Here is a 16,322-nt window from a genome sequence, read left to right on the forward strand (position 1 = left end):
CTCCTGGATGTCAGTAAAAGTTAATAATTGCATTACTTGTGGAAAGCAAATACCTCATAAAGATTTTCATTCGTATTGTATTCCTTGCCTAGGCCCTGACCACGACATACCTTGCTGTCGGTTTTGTGCTTTATTTAATCAGTGCACTATCTGTCTGTATATTTTTGCCTCTAAATATTTCGGTTTGCAGTTTAATTATCCAGAAATGTCGGTTAGCCATCCAACTACAACGCAAAGATAAAGACAGACAGGCCACTGAAGTCCAAAACTGCCAACGACACTTCTCCTAAGCCAGTCGCCATTCGTCGGTACTCAGTGAGGCACTTTCGCAGCCCCTGATACCCGCTACTTCTGATTCGCAGGCCTCTACTGAGACCCATTTGGAGCCGGTATGCTGTGAGATGCTTCCAACTATGGAACCTGCGGATGTGTCTACCTTGGATGGGTCTGAAGCCGCTGTGCAGGCACTGGCTTCTGAGGGTGTATTCAGGCCTATGGACTTGCATTTTAAACGAATGCCTCCTTCTTTACTTAGTCCTAAATCTCGATCCATGCCTAAAAAAACGACGCCCAGGCCACATGCTCAGGCCTCTATGCCTAAAACCAAATGATAAGAATGGCTGAAGATCTAATAACTCTAATCAGGGGCAGCCCCCCCCCCCCAAAGAGGCCTAGGACGGAAGTTGAATGTGAATCTTCTCATCAGGATTCTGTTTCTGATTCTTCTGATGATCTGGATTTGCCCTTATCTACTTACGAAGATTCTGATGCAGAGGACTCCATTCCCTCTGCTTCCCCTCCTTAGGATTTTTCTTTTGGGGAAACCTTACATACTTTAAGGGAGCATTTCCACAGGGAAAGCCAGAATTTTTCTGATTCAAAAAAGAGGCTTAGGGATTTCCTTCTCCTACCTCAGCATATAGGTCTTTAGCTGTTCCTCCTGTACTGGACATAGTTGATGATGATTTTTCAGAATTTAGTTTGGCCCCTGATTCCCTGCCTCCTGCTCCCAGAAAACCTGACAGATACTACAGTGTCCCCGAGTCCCACAAGTTCCTTTTTAAAAATCCTATTGCAGATCCAGAGACTATTTCACAGGGGCCCAAGGGCATTAAGGCTTCTACTGCTAAAAATCCTACCCCTTCTGATAGACTCCAGGGTGCTGGATAGATGGGGTAGGAAGGTTTACAGTTCTGCATCCTTGGCCATTAGGGTATTAAACTGCCAGTTTCATATGTAAAAGTATCAGCAACATGTTATTGGACTACTTACACAGAAAATGGTGTTGATTCCTGACTGTGTGGAAATTAAAGGATTTAATGCATTCTGCTGAACACGTTGGAAAACATACTTTGCAATGTGGTTTTGATTCATTAGAGGCCTCTTTCAGGGCAGCTGTTACTGGGTCTGTGCTCAGAAGGCATGCTTAGCTTAAGGAGCAATGTTTGCCTGATCATGTTAAAGCTAAATTGTTGGATGCTCCTTTAAATCAGGACTGCCTGTTTGGCAGCAAGGCTGAGGAAGTTCTTAAAAAGATAGAAGATAAAGCTAAATCTGTTCAAACTGTTAAAGATTTTTTACAAGTTCAGCCTCCTAGATTTAGTAGGCACTGGCCCTCTAAGAATTGGTCCTTTCCAGCCCCTGCCAGATCTTCTCAAGTCAAACCCAGACACAGCAAAAAAGCCAGGTTTCAGTCCTAGGGGACACACAGAACTAAGCAGTGGGGGGCCTCCACTTCCAAATCTGGGAATAAGACTCCCCCCATATGGTAAACTGTCTCAGTGACTTCCTTTTAAAATTTCCAAGCACTTATCAAATGACTGCCCCTTTGGGGGGAAAGATTGCTCTTCATGCAAAGAATTGGGAACACATTACCCAGGACAAATGGGTTTTAAATATAGTGTCCCAGGGATACAAATTTCACTTCTATACATTGCCAACACCAAGCGGGTGGCCGGACCTATCCCCAAATCAGTGGGCAGAGGCCCAAAAACAAGTACTTCTTCTCTTAAACATGGGGCTATTCAACTGGTACCAGAAGCGGAAAAGGAACAAGGTTTCTACTTGTGACTTTTCTTGGTACCCAGAAAAGACAATTCATGGCTTCCTATCCTGGACCTGTCTACTCTAAACATCTTTTTGGAGATTCCAAAATTCAAGATGCTGACTCTTCAGTTACTTCCTATGCTAGGCAAAGATGCCTGGTTGGCAACACTAGATTTGAAAGAAGCATACCTGCACATCTCAATCAGGGAATCTTGCAGAAGATACCTACGCTTCAAAGCAGGCTACACGCACTATCGGTTCTCTGCACTGCCCTTTGGCTTATCTACTGCGTCCAGGGTATTCACAAAGTGCCTAGCTCCAGTTATTGCATTTTGCAGTCAAAGAAATATTCAAATATACCCATACCTGGACGATTGTCTAATTCAGGCAGAAAGCCAGGACATACTTTTGAATCATCTGGCCTTTGTATAAAGGGTTCTGACTTGTCTGGGGTACATCATAAACGAAAAGAAATCACACCTGGTACCCTGTCCACAAATTATATTCCTGGGAGCAAGCTTGAATACAACTTCCCAGATGGCTTACCTCACGCCAGAGAAACAAATTCATTTGACAACCTACTTCAAACAAGTTGCCACAAAAACCCTGCTATCTGCAAGACAAATACTGCAAGCCTTTGGATTCATTCTTCGAATTCCATATGCAAGACTGCATATGAGGAAACTACAGTGGTATCTAAAAAGCCTATGGTGTCAACATTCTCAAGACCTAGAAACAATTATTCCTGTCATAACTTGCATACGCTAGAGTTCCTTTGGTGGGTAGAGGCCTGCCACCAAAACAAGGGACTACTTTTCACACCACCCCATGTCACCCAAACCCTAACAGATGCATGAGACTATGCATGGGGGGCTTACCTGGCAGGGAAGTGCATTCAGGGCAAATGGGACCTAAGTCAAATGCACTTGCATATCAGTCAAAAAGAAATGTTAGCTGTACAGAATGCTCTGACAGCCTTCAAGGACCACATTCTTCCAGGACAACTAATGGTAAATATGGACAACACCACTGTTATGTGATGCATAAAGAAGCAGGGGGGTGTACATTCCTACCCCCTCTGCAGACTAGCCATGGCATTGTGGAACACAGCCTTGAGCTACCAAGAGCACCTACAAGCTCAATTGCTGCCAGGAAAATTAAATACACTGTCAGACGGACTAAGCAGAAACCTCATGGACCCGCACGAGTGGAAACTGGAACCAAGGATTTTCAACATGTTGACAAGCAAATGGGGGAGCCCAGATATAGACCTGTTTGCCTCTTCTCAGAACTACCAATTGGACAACTTTTGCACAAGGACTCCCCACAAGCAAGCCTGGAAAGTGGATGCTCTGTCTTTCAGCTGGAAAAACCTATCAGTCTATGTCTTCCCCCCCCTCTGCCTCTGCTCTCCAAAGTACTACTAAAAATCAAACAGGACAAACTAAGGATGATTTTGATTGCTGCAGACTGACCGTGCCATCACTGGTACCCCCTCCTGCGCAGTGTGTCATGGTTATCTCCATGGCACCTGCCTTAGTCTCCTTCCCTGCTGTCTCAGCAGGAGAACCAGATTCTTCACCCTCAGCTTCTAACACTGAAACTTGCAGGCTGGCTAATTACTTAATCTCTCCTTTACCATCCCTCAGCAAACCTGTGATGGATATCATTTTAGAGGCAAGGAGGCCTAGTACTAGAAAATATTATGCTGAAAAATGGAAAAGATTCTGTGCCTGGAACCAATCTCAAGGAATGGGCACAGCAGCACCCAATTTACCTCCGATTTTACAATACTTAACTGAGATGCTTCACAAGGACCTGTCTTTTTCCTCCATTAAAATCCCTGCCTCAGCCATTTCAGTTCATTGTAACACAGAACCCTCCCAAAAATTTGAGACCACCCAGGAGAGTTCCAACCCCAGCCTGGGACCTTAACTTTGTCTTGGAGAAGCTCACTCTACCTCCTTTTGAGCCAGCTGCTACTGCAGACTTAAAATTTATTTTTTTGGAAAACAGCTTTCCTTTTAACAATCACTTCAGCTAGAAAGGGTATCTGAATTACAGGCCCTTATGGCAGTGGAGCCTTTCATCATTTCATGCAGACAGGGTGTCCCTCAGAATCAATCCATCCTTCATGTCCAAGGTGGTATCCAGTGTGGGTCTTAATCAGTCCATTCATTTGCCAACCTTCTTTCCCAATCCACAGAATAAAGGGGAATGGATACTGCATTCCTTAGATGTGCACAGACAACTTAGATTCTACTTGGACAGGACTAAACCTCAAAGGAAATCTGAACAGCTGCTGGTGACGTTTGCTGCAAGGGCAGAGAGGAAGGCTATTTCAAGCAAACCATTTCTAAATGGATAAGCCATTGCATTCATTTCTGCTGTAAGCACCATGGAAAACCTATCCCCCAGGGGAACAAACCTCACTCCACTAGGGCTGCATCTACCTCTACAGCCTTTCTGAGAGGTGTCCCTACCAGTGACATCCTAGAGGCTACTACCTGGAGTTCTGTACATACTTTCACCAAGCACTGTCATTTGCCAATTTTCTCTAAATCCAGAGCTGGCTTTGCCACTGCAGTCTTGCAGGGCCTTATAGCTGGCCCTAATGCTAAATAAATTCTTCCTCCCAACCATAGCTTTGGGAATCTACCCAAATGTTATGACTGCAACAGTGAAACATGAAGAACAAAGTACAGTTGTGTACACTTACCATAAATGTAGATGTTCGAGTGTATTCAGTGTTGCAGTCCTGGTTACCCTCTCTTGAGCCCCCTAACTTCTTTTGACTATACTTCTACTTTCCTTTACTATACTTAAAAGCCTTTTTGGTGTATTTACTTTTTTGTTGGAGGTATATCTTTGTACTTTTATACTTAATTGCTTCCCATTAGGGGGACTCCTTACATCTAGGACAAGAAAAACTGATGTAATGGGGTCGGCTGCATGTTTTATACACCTGACATCATGGAAGAAGGGACAGCAACCGACGCAGGACCCAAGACTTTGTTAATCAGGCCGACCGAGGGCTACCTGCAAGCAGATAACCCAAATGTAGTGACTGCAACAGTGAATACACTTGAACATCTACATTTATGGTAAGTGTACACAACTGTACTTTTTCACGCACACACAGAAAAAAATAAAGCTGGTGTAGGCTGATTTTCCTTTTTTTGTTGGATGTTTTCCTAATTCCAATATTTCCCATTTTCCAAAAATTCTTCTGCAGCAGTGTTCCTGTGTGACTCTTTACCATTGTACCATGTTAAAACCTCAGCTGTCCAGGTCAGCACCTACTCCACAGAGGTAGCTGTCAGAGCTACATCTGCCTTCAAAAATGCATCAGTACAGTGCATATGTGAGGCAGCCACTTGAAGCGCAGCGCATTCGTGCAGCAGTTAGCGTTGTCGCCTCACAGCAAGAGACTCTCCGGTTCAGTTCTTCGCTGGGTGCCTTCTGTGTGGAGTTGGCATGTCTTCCCTGTGTTCATGCGAGTTTCCTCCCACATTCCAAAGACATGTGTCCAGAGCGTTTCTCACCAGGCTTCCGCTGAAAATGGGCTCTGCCCAGTCGGACTTTCCCGGTAAACAAATGTTAAATAAAATCAAATAAATAAAACTTCTTTTCATATCTTGGCAAAGCATTACATGTTGAGTATCCAGTTCAGGAGCAGGGCTGGCTTTGTTATTGCTTTCTTGAAAGACTGCTGTAGCCCTCCTCCAATGTCCATTGTTGGAGACCTTTTTCGTGCTTGGCAATCTTACATATGTAATGAACACAGTGCAGGAGCAATCCTTATGTTGAGCATTGTACAGTTATACTATCCATACCCTTGGCTGTTCAAACATTAGGAGCATAGTTACATTAGGACTTCTCAGCTTCTCCCCCAGTATTATTTTATTGTTTAGATTTGGTAAACTTGCTCATGAGCTGAATGATGATCTCAAAATTTTGTGCATCATAAATGATGTATACATGTGTGAAGATTTCTTGGGCTGATTGAGTTTTGGCTTTTTTTGTGTCTTCTCAGTAATGGGTATGGTTGATGGAATTGTTGGTTACACACACTTACTTTTTAAGTGTTTGTGTCCATCTCCCTTTCTCCGAGTTGCAGACAACTCCAAGAGTGACCCCTTGGACTGCCACTGCTATCTGTAGAGTTTACAAGGCAAAAGGTGAAATGGGAGTAGGTTGCCAGATCTTTCTCCTGTGTCACACATGCCTAATCTCATACCTGTATAGAGATTAGTCCACGGCCACCTACTACATGTCTCTAATATATGAAAGGAAAATGGAGCTCCCAGAGGAAACCCTTTGCGAGCGCATAGTGGACATGTCGATGCTGCACTGAGGAATCTCAGTCGAGAACCTAATCGGAGAATCTCTTGTTGTGAGGGGCAATGCTTACCCATTGTACCACTGTAGGTGATCTTAATGCCAGGCACCCTGTAGTTAACTTAAGTGTTGTTTGCTTTTGTTCAGGTGTAAATGTATTCATGAGATTCCTTAGGTTCATGCACTCTTGTGGTTTCTCTTCCACCAGAAAGGAACTAAAAATGGGGGGGGGGTTATTCTGTCTTTACAACCAAGCGTATAACTGGCATCCATGATATGAGGAAAAAAATATCCTCTTTTCCTTAGGATGTCTGTCTCACACTGGGTTATGTCAGGAAGATGGATGTGCAGTTGATGTTAAGTTCCATACATAATAAATTAAGTATATTTCACCCTCACCCAACTGTACTTCATATTGGATACCTAAGTAGTAGTTACCTAGTGTTGACTGATCACATTCATAGTGCATGGAAAAGGCAGAAAATGTGGGCTTGGGTAATATGATGATTTCCATGTAGGCAGCTTAGCTGCGTTTGTTTTATATTATGTAAGGTGGTTAACACTGAAGGAGTCAACTGACTATCCATTTCATGTTTGATTCTTGGTGCTCTTTCCACATATATAATGCTAGCGTTCCCGTCTGTTATGAATAATCAAATAGAAGAAAACTGCAAGGAGCACATTCCATATTGTTATGAATTGTCAGAATATGGCTAATATGACACAATGTATTAAGTAATTGTTGCATTATTTTTTTTTTCAAAAGATAGTCAGATGAATGGCAGGTTTATAGCATTCTGGTGAACAAGTGTACATATTCCTTTGTTCCACTGTTAGGAAAGTAAATAAACTATTTTAAATAGAGCTCTGTAGTATCTATTATTGCTATAACATGACAGTTCTTCTGGCAAGGAAATCTTAAAACTTAAAAAAAAGCCTACAGAAATCACCTCCCTCATTTCCTTTAGGGCTACATGGCTGTAATGAAGGAGGATGGCATTCCTGACGATATGAAGGGAAAAGAAAAACTCGTTTTTGGCAATATTAACCAGATATATGATTGGCACAAAGAGTAAGTATTTTCACATCAGAGGCATCTGATTTAATTCAGCATTATGCATGTGCATGTTTTGTAAAAGTACTTTTATGAAGAGCAGCACTATACATTTTCTTTCTGAGAAGCTGCTTTAGTCATGCAAGCATCAGTATTCTGGTTGTTATGGTGCCTTCAGAGTTTGATAGCTATAGTGTGGTGGTAATACAATTTTTTTTCTTGTGCTGAATAAGTTGCTGGCACAGTGTATCTATAAATTTCAGAAATGCTTGCAGATGGCATAAAAATATTTACTTTGAGGTCTGAAGTTGTCCCAGTGAGCATTATATTATATTCTTCATAGTGATCATTGCTGCAGTAGCCTAAGCTTTATGGATTATATTCTGCATAGGAAATAACACCCAGTTGGCCTGTAAACTTTCAGGGCACTTTCCACATGCCAAAATGTTTGTTGGATTATGTTGAGCTAACTAAAAGGTATAGGTTTGGGCTTCAAGCCCCCTTCAGCTTTCCTGTCACCATTTCTGTCTTGAGCATGGAACAGACTACCAGTCCTTCAGTCATAAAAAGAAAAAGATTGATAAGCAGCAGTTGCCACCACAGCAGGCTCATTGGTAATTTACCTCAGCCCGAGGTGGGTGAGACTGCTTTGGCCAAACCACACTTTTTCTTCTGATCCTTCTCCTGTTGTCCAGACAGCCACCATGGTCGTGGGGTTAGCCATGTCCTCTGTGGTTGTTGCGGTCTCTTCAGTGGGCAAGGGAGAGCCACTTTTCTTAGTCATGGGAGAAGGGGGCAGAGAGTGTACATCTCCTTTACCAGAATGTTGTGTCCATCCATGGGGAAGCTGCAACTGGAAGCATTGGGTCTATTTACCCTAACTTTTCTGTAAAAGAAACAGAAAACTAATCCGTTAATTTGTCACTTTTTCTGGTAAAAAGTAATTTATTGGGCCTGGCTCATGGTCTTGTGCAGATTCTTGACCCTTCTTTGTAAGTTGGTTTCTGATGAAAGAAAAAAAGAGATTTCTCTTTCACGAAGGAGGTTTAAGAATTGGATCTGTAGGAGAATGTCAAGGGACAGTTGCAGTGTTTTCTCCTCAGGTTTCTGATTAGATTCTGAAAGTGTGATATCTGGTTCTCCCTGTGACGGATTCTCTTTCTGTATGAGTATTTCCATAATGAATATTGTTTTCATTGGGAGAATATTGAGGTTTCTTAGTACCCTACAAAATATGATTTGCTGCAGTTGGAATTTCCAGAAACCTCATCCATCCCATCCAGTGTTGACAACATTGGATGATGCTTTTGTCGCAGCCTGTAGTTTCCCCTAACAGCTAACCTGCCACCTCCAAGAAAGCAGATAGAATGTACAGAGTTTATATACACTAGTCCAAGACCTGACCTAGCAGCTGTAGCTTTAGTTAATCCAGCTGCTGCTAAACATTTTGTTCCTGATAAGGATGGTACAGCTTTTAATAGGTTTGAGGACGCGTGTCTGCTGCTTCAGCTTAGATTTTTAAAATTGTGAACTGTCAGATTCATATGTTCACAATATATCCTGAATAATTGTGAAAGTACGAGGAGTATTTGGCTTCAGTTTCCTGTTCTGCTTTGTATAGGTTACTTTTCTTTCTTTCTTTCTTTCTTTCTTTTATTTATTTTTTTAATTCTCAGGTCTCTATTCATTGTTTGAAATGTGTTCATGGTTTCTGTAGATAGTGCTGCCAGGGCTGCTGCCACTGGTACTATTTTAAGGATCTTTGCTTGGCTGCATTTTCAGAACCTCCCAGAAGATGTCAGACATGAAGTTTTAAGTGCTCCTTTGCTGAGGTTATTAAGTATGAAGAGAGAGGTAAGCTGCTTCAGATTTTTCAGCTCTTATTCTTGAAATTCACTAAGGGATTCTCTGTTTCCTTGTTCATTATGGCAAGAAACAAAATCAGCAATCTCAGTAGAATGCTGGTAAGCATTGTTTAAAAAAAATGGCAGGGGTGGTCCAAACAGAAAGCAGGAACCCCCAGAACAAAGGACAGCCAATCAAGTCAGAATGACTCTCTGAGAGCATCTCTTACCCTCACCCTCCCCACCCCCTGATAGTCCCTTATTCTTTCCAGAAGGTCTGAATCCACATTTCTGTCACAGACAACCAATTGATTCAGAAAAATGGGTGCTGAATGTTAATCCGTCTAGGATAAAGATGGCAGTAGGAGGAAATTCCTCCTTTCCAAGAGGTTTCATCCTCATCCTCCAGATCACATCTTTCTCTTCCCCTGTCTTGTATTATATTCTGTCTCAGGATGTAATAGAACCTGCTACTCCTCCTCAGTAAGGGGAAGGATTTTATTCAAGAATGTGTTTGGTACATGGACTTCCAGGATGGCTGCACACTAAGTAACAGCTTAATTTTAGTTCTCCCAATGGGAAAACATAAACTTAGAAGAGAGAGACAGTAAAGTTGTATGTTTGGGTAAATTTCAGTAACTGGCTAGTAGGCACACTGCCTGGATGCTAGCATAAAAGAAATTTAGGGAGCCTGAAAGAAAATCAATCACAAAAGGTGAGGAAAAAACACTGACTGGAAAGAATTCTGCAACTGTTCAGCAAAAAGCAGTGCAAGCTCCAGCTTTGCTGCAAAATGTGACTTTCAGTAACCTAGATGAAAAAAATAAGTCAAATGTACTCAGAGCTGATTAAAATAAACAAAGCACTGATTGAGTATATCAACTCAAATAATAAAAGGCTGGAAAAAATGGAAGAAGTTTTAAACATTCAGTTGCGGTAATAAAACGGCAAAAATCAGGTTGAAATGAAGAAAAGGCTGGCTAAATATAAGACTGCTCAAGAAGCGATGTTTCAAAAAATAATAAAATTAGAGGGCAGACCACGTAGGGAAAACCTGAGATTTTCTGCTGTATCAAAGAAGCTGGAGGGAATGGACTGTATTAATTTTATGAATGCACAAATAAGCAGCTGGACTGGTATTCCACAGCAGTTGTTCCTTCCTTTTTCCAAAGATCCCAATTCCAGTTGTTTTGTGTTTGTTACTATATTCACTGGTTCTAGTAAAGTCAGTCTGTACTTCGATTTCAATTTTCTAATAATTGCTTTTTTGGCAGCCATCATAATTAGACTCAGCAAGGCTTTATAGTCTAGGCAGTTTGTTCCGTTTCTGTATCATAGCTCAAAAAAAAAATCTCCCCAGTCAATCTGATATGCTCACCCAGCATCTTTGCCAGAGTGGTTTGCAGGAAATTCCTAAAGTCTCCCAGCTCATTATACTCCCAACAGTATGATGTTAAGTTGTCTATCTCGCCTTCATTCTTGCTGGTTGGGTTCGGAGCCGATCCTCGGCTCCGACTCGGACATCTTCAAAAGCTCGAGAGCTGCCTACTGGCTCGAGGCCCTCCTATATCCCACGATGCCTGGCGCTAGATAACCAGATCTCGTTTGCTGCTTCTGCTGCGAGGTTGCTTTTGCTGGCTCAGGTCATATTTTTCTATTTTATTGTTGGCTTTTGTAAAAATGTTGTATTATAGTAGTTATAGTTATAGTAGTTATAATAGTTCTACTAGTTAGCTATTTGTAATTTAGTCTCCTTTCCCTTGGAAACTCGTTTTTGTTAGAGAGTTTTCCCCTCCCCCACTCCCTCTTTTGTTTCTTCAAGGTAGCCGTTTTTAGTTAGAGGCTAATCCTTGTTCTTCAATATAGTAGTTTTATTAGAAATTTATATATCAACAGGTTTAGTTACTATTTCTTAGATTTTTAGTGTGTGTGTGCTGTTAGGGTGTGGTAACTTGTGTTGAGTGCGTGTGTTTTTTCTAGTTATCTACTTCCCTTCTGTTGCTTTTTCTCTGTGATTGACATTTCCCTTTTACAGGAATGTCTAAAGATACGAAAGTATCTGGATTCAAGAAGCGTGACTCATGCTGTCAGAAGATGTCACTGACAGATGATCACACTTCTTGTGTCTACTCTTTGGTCGCCCTACACCTGCAGGACTCTTGTTCGGTGTGCCACGCCTTTAGTCCAAGAGTCCTGCAGGAACGTAGGAATAAGCTAATCCTTAGGGGTTTGCTCAAACCTGAAGGGTCACCGGCTAAGGCCCAGCCAGTTAAACCTTCTTAGCCAACGAAGCCGTCGACTTCCAGAGGAGCCGGCGTCGGGTGTGGCGTCTGCTTCAACTTTGGTTCCGGCTGGAACCGACGTACCTGTATCCTAGTCTGCCCCGACTCTGGTGTCGGAACTGTCACGGAGCCAAAAATGCTGTAGATCTCCATCCCTAGAGTCGATACGCTCGGCTCCAGGGTCGCCTCCATTACAGTTGGAGTGAACTCACCGATCCCACTCTTCTCGGTCTTCTAGACTATCTGACCACGATTTGGAGAGAGTGGTGAGCAGGCTTCTAAAATCGCAGGCCCTGGCTAAAATGTTATCCAGCCCCTCTCATCAGGGTTTGGCTCTGCCTGTCTCTGCAGTAGTTCCTCCTTCGACTCATCCCTTGGGTTCGGAGCCGGAGCTAGCTGGGGCTCGGATCGTGGAACCGTCGGTGCCAATACCTACCCTTTCGGTTCCATCGTCTGCTCCGATCGCCTCCATGGTGCCGTCCTTGGAGGGATCTGGGTGCTGGGACTCCCTCGTCTGCTCCAAGGGGGCGAGTGGCATCAGACCCTTGTCCGACCCCGTTCTCCCTCTCGGAACTTCGGCGCAGGTGAGTTCGGCTCCTACATCGGCTTCGGAGCCGTCTCTCTCTCTCGGTGCCGGGAAGGATTCCGGTCTCTTCAGAGCCGGAGCCTTTTCCGCTATCGGGAAGGGGCACCTTCAAGGTCATGAGGAGTGTGCTGGCCCCTGAGTCAGCCCCACGATCAGCCTCATCGGCTCCTCCCCCGTGGTGCCTGTGTCTGCCTCTGCCCCTCCTCCAGACCCCAAGTGTGGGGAACAAGCACTCCATGGCACCCCATTGGGTGTATCTTCCTCTTCCGAGGCCTCCCCTGATCATTCAGAGGAGCCCCCTCGAAAGAGGAAATGCAAGAGGAAGCATATTGACTCCCTTGAGTCTGTCACTTCAGATACCGACTTAGAAGATTCGGAAGGGTCCCCGAGATCCCCCTCTGAGGACGTCTCTTTCTCAGACATCCTTGAGATACTTAGGCAGAGGGGAAACTGGACTACCCTTAACCCTTCTGAGGATGAGTCGGTATTTCTGGACGCGTTTGGTTCCCGACCTTCCACCTCCTGGGTGTCTCTGCCTTTCGATCCACTGATGTCTGTGGTGGCTCGGAAGGCGTGGTCAGCCCCAGACACAGTGGAACCACCCCCCCCCCCAGAAGACCCTCAAAATTTATTACTGCACCACAGGACAAGCAATTTCTGACGAAGGGTGTTCCCGTTGATGCCATGGTGGTAGCAGCGGCCACAAAAAAGGAGTTGGCTGAAACTTCGTCTGTCCATCCCCCTAATAAGGAATTTAGGACGATGGACAGATATGGGAAGCAGATGTTTTCCTCAGCGACCTTCTCCATGAGGTCGCTGAACTATTTGTGCCACTTGACACGCCTTTAAAGGGATCTCCTTAAAGAGCTAGGCAATACCCTTCAAGATCCATCAGCTGCGGGGACCCAGGCTAAGGTTGCCTCCCAGCTGGCGACTCTTAATTTGGTAGTAACCTCCTCCATGCAGCTCATCTCTTATGCAGCCAATGGTGTGAGTAGGGCCGCAGGCACAGGCGTGGCTTTGAGGAGGCATGCTTGGATGTGGTTATGTAACTTTGCGGAACCCTTCAGGGCGTCTTTCACCAACAACCCCCTTTGATGGTTCTGCTCTGTTTGGACCACAGGTGAAGGATACCCTTACCAGGTGTGAGCAGGAAGGCAAGACTCTTTCTGCTGTGGGAGTCCGTTTTTCCACTCCTTCAAGACTGTATCCCAAGGGTCAGAAGAGTGGGAAGATGTGGTTCTGGAAACCCCAGGGAGCTGTGCCTGACACACATGGAGAGTTCCCCTCCAGGGGCAGAGGAGGGAACCACAATAGACGCCTCCCTTGGGGCAGAGGGGGTCCGCAAAATCAGGGCCAAAGAGAAACTTTCTCTGACAAGCCCTTCCAGCATCCCTGAGATGCTGCCCGGCTATCCACCTTCGGAGGCAGTTTGGGGAAGATTATCGCTGTAGCCAAAAGCCTGGCAAAGTATAACACAAGACAAATGAGTACTGTCTATCATATCCGAAGGCTACAAAATCCCCTTTTTTCGCACTCCCTACATTCCCAACAAATCCCTTCTAGATGTTCCACCCAATCTAAGGGAACAAGCAGTTCAAGAAATTTCAAAACTGCTAAGAAAAAGAGCCATCCAGCCAGTCCCAGCAGACCAGCAAGAATCCGGAATTTACTCAAGGTTCTTTTTGGTAATAAAAAAGACAGGGGACTGGAGACCCATTCTGGATCTCAGCAGACTAAACAGCTCTGTTCAAAGAACGAAGTTCCGGATGGTCACGCTACAGTCCATTTTACCCTTTCTGGGTCAGGACAATTGGATGTGCTCCATAGATCTTCAGGATGCGTACTACCATTTCAAAATGGACAGATGCTCCAGAAGATTCCTTCGCTTCCGGCTGGGAGCCAGTCATTATCAGTTCAGAGCTCTGCCCTTTTGTCTCACCACAGCCCCCAGGATGTTCACCAAATGTTTGGCAGTAGTTACCGATCACCTGAGACGGCAAGGATTCCAGGTGTTTGCATATTTAGACGACTGGCTCCTTACTGCTACCACCAGACATCACCTGCTGCGAGCCAGAGACTACACCATCCAAACTTGCTCCAAACTAGGCATCACAATAAATTTCGAAAAGTCTGCATTATCGCCTTGTCAATCTATCACCTTTATAGGCGCAAACTTAGATACAAAGGACATGTCAGCGAGACTTCCTTTAGACAGAGTGCTAGACATTCGCCGACATGTGCAGGTCTTATTAGGATGCAAAAAAATTCAGGCCAGATTCATCCTAAAAACCTTGGGTCTCATGGCAGCGGCTATCTTACTAGTTCCCTTTGCTCATTTTCATATGAGGATTCTTCAGTAGATGCTATTCACCCAATGGTCTTTCCAACAACTTTCATTGTCTCACAAGATAATGATCACACAGACATGCAAAAACCAGCTTGCTTGGTGGATGGTTTCCCCATCAGTACCCCAGGGCAGACCTTTTGCTCTTCCTCCTCCAGTGGCTACGGTGACCATGGATGCCTCCTTGATCGGGTTGAGGGGGGCATTTTCAGGGCAGAACAGTCCAAGGCACCTGGCAGCCTCACGAGTACCATCTGCATATCAGTGTCTTGGAGATGAATGATGTGCTTTTGGCGTTGCATGCTCTTCACAACTCTCTTCCCACCGGGACCATTGCAATTCAAACAGACAATATGTCGGTTATGTGGTACATCAACAAGCAGGGCGGAACCAGGTCCTACCTCCTATGTCGAGAAGCACTCAGACTCTGGCAGTGGGCGATCTCTTCCCAATGGTTTCTGATAGTGCACATCCCTGGGAAGTCCAACATTATAGAGGACAGGCTGAGCAGAGCAGTTCTCATGCCTCACGAGTGGTCTCTCAATCAGACAGTGGCGGACCAAATCTTCCGCAAATGGGGTCAGCCTTGCTGTGACTTTTTTGCCACCCCCTTCAACAGCAAATGCAACAATTTCTTCTCTCTCCTCCCTCTTCCCAGACACTCCCCCAGAGACGCTCTAGTCCACGATTGGCCTCAGGGACTTCTTTATGCATTCCCTCTGTTTCCCCTGATTCCCAAACTAATACAGAAAGCTACCACATTGGGATACAAGATGATCCTCATTGCTCCTTACTGGCCTTGACAAATTTGGTTCCCGTTCCTGCATCATCACCTTCTGGAGCAGCCCTGGACCCAGTTCCAGACCTCCTGATCCATCAATCGGGCGGGCTGCACCAATCCCTTCAATCTCTCCAGCTCACTGCTTGGTTGCTCCACTACCGACCTTAGCCAGGCTTCCGAACATCTCCCACTCGGTGCGTGAAATTATCTTATCGCATAAGTCTACCACTAGAAAGACTTATGCTAGTAAGTGGAAACGTTTCTCTTTCTGGGCAGAGGCTAGGAATATAGATCATTTTCAGCCCCTGTGCACCATATTTTGGATTTTTTAGCAGAACTTTTTCATGCTGGATCTTCTTCTGCCACGATTAGAGTTCAGTTAGCTGCAATTTCAAACTTTCATACAGGCCTGTCAGATACTAGTATTATGTCCCATAAGCTTTGTAAAGCTTTTCTGAAAGGGACTACTTTACTCAGGCCCCCAGTGAGAGATCCCTTGCCTCCGTGGGATCTAAATTTGATTTTAGCTTCCCTGATACTGCCCCCCTTTGAACCTGCAGCTTCTTCTTCTTTGAAGTTTCTTTCTTGGAAAACCCTTCTTCTGGTTGAGATTACTTCAGCCAGAAGAGTTTCTGAACTTCAGGCTCTTTGTGTTCGCCCTCTTTATCTAGTTTTCCAAAATGCCTGAGTTTCTCTCAGGACTAATCCTTCCTTCCTTCCAAAGGTTTCTTCTGACAATAATTTGAATCAGTCTATTGATCTGCCTGTGTTTTTTTCCAAATTATTCCAACAAGGCGGAATACAAATTGCATCAGTTGGATGTTCATAGACAGTTAAGTTTTTACTTGCGTAGAACTAAGCAAATCAGACCAGCTGTTCCTGTCCTATACTGAGGGTAAACAGGGTCTACCTGTGTCGAACGTAACCTTATCTAGGTGGTTGACATCTATTATTACATTTATATATCAGCTAAGGAATAAAGAGCTTCCTGCTAAACCAAAAGGTCACTCCACTAGAGCTCTAGCTACTTCACTGGCTTTT

The 16,322-nt window shown here is 44.3% G+C and overlaps 1 protein-coding gene across 1 annotated transcript in view; it reads left to right on the forward strand.

Annotated features, from left to right (window-relative positions):
* The window catches only part of TRIO (trio Rho guanine nucleotide exchange factor), a 5,137,669-nt gene that overhangs the window by 3,465,286 nt on the left and 1,656,061 nt on the right, over nt 1-16,322 (forward strand). The window contains exon 40 of the mRNA XM_044065600.1: nt 7,356-7,459. Coding sequence (XP_043921535.1) covers nt 7,356-7,459 — 104 coding nt within the window. The remainder of the gene's footprint in view (nt 1-7,355; nt 7,460-16,322) is intronic.

The sequence above is a fragment of the Protopterus annectens genome, chromosome 3.part0 (genome assembly GCF_019279795.1).
Source record: "Protopterus annectens isolate FY-2018-M chromosome 3.part0, PAN1.0, whole genome shotgun sequence".
NCBI lineage: Eukaryota > Metazoa > Chordata > Ceratodontiformes > Protopteridae > Protopterus > Protopterus annectens.